This window comes from Manacus vitellinus, unplaced genomic scaffold, assembly GCF_001715985.3.
Source record: "Manacus vitellinus isolate BGI_N305 unplaced genomic scaffold, ASM171598v3 scaffold_78_pilon, whole genome shotgun sequence".
Lineage (NCBI taxonomy): Eukaryota > Metazoa > Chordata > Aves > Passeriformes > Pipridae > Manacus > Manacus vitellinus.
Window position 1 is genome coordinate 2,070,101 of NW_021940807.1, and position 4,672 is coordinate 2,074,772.

General features: G+C 41.8%; 1 protein-coding gene across 1 annotated transcript in view; it reads left to right on the forward strand.

The window, feature by feature from the left end:
- Nucleotides 1-731: 731 nt before the first annotated feature.
- The window catches only part of LOC103756361, an 8,644-nt gene continuing 4,703 nt past the window's right edge, over nt 732-4,672 (forward strand). The window contains exons 1-3 of the mRNA XM_029964679.1: nt 732-736; nt 1,716-1,817; nt 2,399-4,190. Of these exons, the coding sequence (XP_029820539.1) occupies nt 732-736; nt 1,716-1,817; nt 2,399-4,190 (1,899 nt within the window). The remainder of the gene's footprint in view (nt 737-1,715; nt 1,818-2,398; nt 4,191-4,672) is intronic.

Below are 4,672 nucleotides of genomic sequence, written 5' to 3' on the forward strand. Positions count from 1 at the left end.
TCCAGCCTCAGAAATGCATAAACAGTGTTTTTTATGTTGGGCTTCCCCCTCTCTCTCTCTCCTTTCCTTCTTTATGCCAAATGATGGCAATATAATATTGATTTTTGGGGGGTAGGTTGGTGCAGACTGGCACAGCAGCTTTTGGCACTTTGGTGATGCCTTTCTAGTGAGTATTTCTAGTATCTCAGTGCTTTTTTTTTAATCATTTTCCTAATAAGATGAAATTTGAGATGGGGAGAAAGAGGAATCCCCCAGTTCACAAGGTGCTGAAAGGTAACAATTAAGGAAGACACATATAATGCAGAAAAGCTATGTTTTTTTCCAGTCTTCCCTGGAAAGTGTCACAGTTTAAGCTTTAAGTGTTAGGTTTAAGCACAGTGACAATCCTCTGATTAAAATATTCAATATTTTCTTAAAAGGCAGCCTTTAGATTACTGCAAGGTAGCTTTTTTTTTTTTAAAAAAAAGGAATTAAATTAAATGGTACTTGTCTGTTAGTGATAATCCATGTCTACACCCATTCTGAATGTGCAGATATTCAGTGTTCCTTGAGGTCTCCTTTAAGAAAAATAGAAAAAGACAGAAGTTTGCTATTTCTGACAAAGACAGGGAAGAGATTCTCATCAAATAAAAGTTGTATGTTTATAAAACACTTTCAAGAGTCTTTGCACTTCTGTATGTCTTAAATAAAATCCCTCAGAGCAGATCCCTTCCAGAGGGAACTGAGCAGTCATGAGGTAAGAGGTAGGTAAATTCAAAATATAATGAGTATTTAAAAACCAGTGAGGAATAAGTGGCTTATTTTTATTGTAGCAAGAGATTAACAAAGTGATTTGTCTTAGTAGTTTATCCCACATTTTATGGTCTCTGTTAATCAGCAGAATTAGTGAGTAATTGTGTGGCAGCATTAGCAGATGATGTGGTTTGGATGAGCTGACACCAGGGAAGACTGGGAGACCTTCAGGGACACTGAGAGGGATCAGCTGAGCCACAAGAAGCTTTTGAGTGAACTTTATTAAAGCAAAACAATGTGTGTCACAGGAAAGGAGATCTTACAGTGTTATGTTTTAATTAATTTCTGAGGAAGGGGCAGGTGTCAGCACAGGCAGCTCTTAAAGGCCTCATTTTGCACCTGAGGTAAAAGTTGGGCTTGTGTAAAACTGGTGATGGTTGAACACCTCTGGTATTTATTGTAGCTTTAGTAAATATTCCTGATAAAGTTATTTCTAACAAGGCATTAAAAAGTGGTTCAACCTAAGTATAACTTCTTTTTTTTTTTTGAGATTAAAATAATAGTTTTTGAGTTACAGAAGTAGATAAATTACAATCCCCAAGACTTTGAGAAGGTTGATCTTATTTATCCTCTCAACCAGACAGTCAAGGTTTGAAGGAATGTCTGTGGAATAGTTGTTTCTTGGAAAGAGAGGAGATTCTCTTGCTGCTCCAATCTCTTCACCTGACAACTTGGGAAGTCTCTGGTGAAGCAAGAAATCAAGGAAATTGTTCTATTCCTCTTAGGCTGTAGAATTCACAGGTACAGGAAAAGATTTCTGTGTGTGGATGCTGAGAGTACATTAAATTCAAATTTCAAACTAGGTGATGCTGCTAAAATAAATTAAAGGTTTTATCCTTTGCTTTTCCTTTTGCCTGATTTGTTTAGGAGGAAAAAAAGACTTATTTGTCTAAGCTTTTATTTATTTGTTTGTTTGTTTTTAGGGCACCAATAAATCTTTCTTATTCTGGCAATGGCCCTGATATGTTTGGGCTGGTGTCAAGCATTTTGGAGGAGCCAAACAAGCCTGAACCAGTTACAGATTGGTAAGTTTGTTCTGAAAGCTCTTAAAATTTCTGTGTTTTTTTTTTTTATACCCACTGTCACATAGATGTGATACCCATTTTTAATTATTTCAGAGTTCAGTAATGAAGGTCTTATAAATTCCCTTAAAATGTGGAAGTGTTTTTACTTGCCAGTAAAAAAAAAAAAGGGGGCAATAAACTGTTAGAAATGCAAATTGTCCAAAGTCTTCCATCAGCTTTACAGCATTTGGGGAAGGAAAAAATACAATTAATTTTAACCAGTGGGGAGTTGACTGAATGCAGGGGAATATAAAATATTTAATAAATCCAAATAAGCTCTGCAGTTTTGAATATATGTATTATAAACAGCAGAGAACAGTGTTGGTAGTCAGATTTCACAGACCCTCATTTCCTCAACTGCAGTGGGAATATTCCTCTCCTTCATTTTTTTCTTGAGGAGAGCTGGGGATGGTTGGTCAACAATGTGATGGGAAAGATGTGTAGTGGAGGGGAATAACCATGGTGTGTAATGTAAGAAATGTTTAAAATGATTAAATAAATTAATTAAATAAATAAAGATAAAATGTTTAACTCTGCTACAGGAATTCTCTTTCAAGGTTGTTTCCCCCCATGTGGGCGCCTGACCTGGGAAGCAACGGGGGATTCCCAGCCAAGCACCCTGTGGAAAGCAGGGATTTCCCAAGCCTGCTGGGGAGGACACAGAGCTGCCACCAGGAGCAGCTGCAGAAACCTCCTGATGTGGAGATGCTGCCCAGAGGTTTGGAAGATCTCCAGCTCATCCAGTCTTGGCTTTCTCCACCCCGCCCTCGCCCTCAGCCCGACGGCGTCCCGAGCAACAGCTACCCTGAAAATTCCTCCTTGCAAAACAACAATAGCAACAGGATTCCCCAGGAAGGGTTTTCTTTTCACGGGGTGAACTTTAACCAGCATCTGTGCAGCTACGACCACGTGAGGCTCAGTGGGGACCACGAAAAATTCGGCTCCAATTTTGGCCCTTTTTCTTCTCAGAGCAGGCTGAAAGAAGGCACTAATGCTCAGAAGGAGTACTGGAAGAGTGAAAGGGCAAGAGGAAAAGCCCTGAAAAATTATGCTCAAGAACAAACTAAGTGTTCCCCTGATCTTTGCAAGCAGCCCTTTGATAACTCTTGGGATAAAGTATCCCAGGACAACCACTGGCTTCCTAAAAGGTATGAAAACGTTGGATCTGCTCACAAACTGCAGTCAGCTCTCCATCCATCACTATATTTTTTCAACCAAGTCCCTAATGAAGATAAATTCCCTGGAGAAACAGCCAGGAAACCCCAGGAAACCCACGTGCAAAACGGCCACTGTGGCTTTCCTTTGGGGAGTGCTTTTAATAATAATAATAACGAATGTAAGGTTAATGTTGGTCCGAAAGAATTCTCTCCTAAAGCAGCTGAGTGGGATTTATCTGTGAAAAACGTTGTGCAGAACGGGAGCTATTCATCATACCATGGATGTGCGTGGCTGGATGGGAAAGGTCTGGCAGCTGGACTGGATATTCCCTACGGAAAACAGGTCACAAGCCCACAGTCGTCTTCAGGGGTTTCAACCGTGTCTGGGGGTTCTCCCACCCATCAGTCCTCTTACTACTCACAGCTCCTACCTGTCCTCCCTCCCAGGAAAGATGGAAGGTTACAATTATCAAATGGTTTTTCTGATAACTTGGGGCTTTCTAATTTCACCTCAGAAAACCAGAAGCAGGTGAAACCCGTTGGGCAATCCCAGCAGGATTCACTGACTAATAAGGAGGGGCCGTACCATAAATTCCCTGTTGATTCCTCATCTGACTGGGTGATGCAGCAGAAGGCTGTAAGTGAAGACCCTGAGAAATACCACAGGTTTCCAAAAAAGCAGAGCCAGGAAAACTGCAGTAGAGATGACAGGAGAGGCAGAAGGAATTGGATTCCTCATTTGGGGTGCACCGCCCCAAACTGCCCTCCCTTCAGTATGTTCCCAAAAAAGCACGGTGAGAATGGTGGCAGCCTGTCAGACTTCATCAACCCTTCTTTTCTTCCTTCTTTCCCCTTAGTGTCTGATTTTAAGCAGAACCCCAGCCTGCCTCTGTTTAATCCCCATCTGCTTCCATCAGCCAATAATTTGGGGTTTCCCCCGTCGCCGTTCCCCTTCTCGGAACTCGTTGACCTTTTCCACTGCGACGACTTGAACCCCCTGAGCCCCTTCCTCAATGACCTGTTCTGTGGGGAGGTGGCTGCCCCCTACGTGGCCTTCCCACCCCCGTTTCACAAGTACAGACCCCCAAGGAACCGCAGTGGACCTGCTAATGAGCTTCACATCCGACTGGAGGAGTGTTACGAGCAGTGGAGAGCTTTGGAGAAGGAGAGGAAGAAGGTAAAACCCAACGGATAATTATTCCTGATAAGAACTTGACTGGTTTTAAATCACATGAAGGAAGAGAAAACTTAGGGTTTCTTCTTCGGTTGGCTTTTTTTTTTTGTTTTGTTGATTTGTTTTGGCTTTGTGTTGTGTTGTTTTTTTTTACTGTCAATGTTCATAGAATCAGAGAATCAGCTGGATTGGAAGGGACCTCCAAGATCATCAAGTCCAACCCTTGATCCAACCCTGCTGTGGTTCCCAGCCCATGGCACTGATGCCACATCCAGTCTCTTTTTAAAAATCTCCAGGGATGGAGAATCCCCCACTTCCCTGGGCAGCCCATTCCAATGGCTGAGCACCCTCTCTGCAAAGAAATTCTTCCTAATGTCCAACCTAAACCTCCCCTGGCACAACTTGAGACCATGTTGTACTTGTGTCTTTCCCTTTTGGTTTCTTATTTTACTAAATCTTTGGGTTTAGTAATATAGAAAATTAAA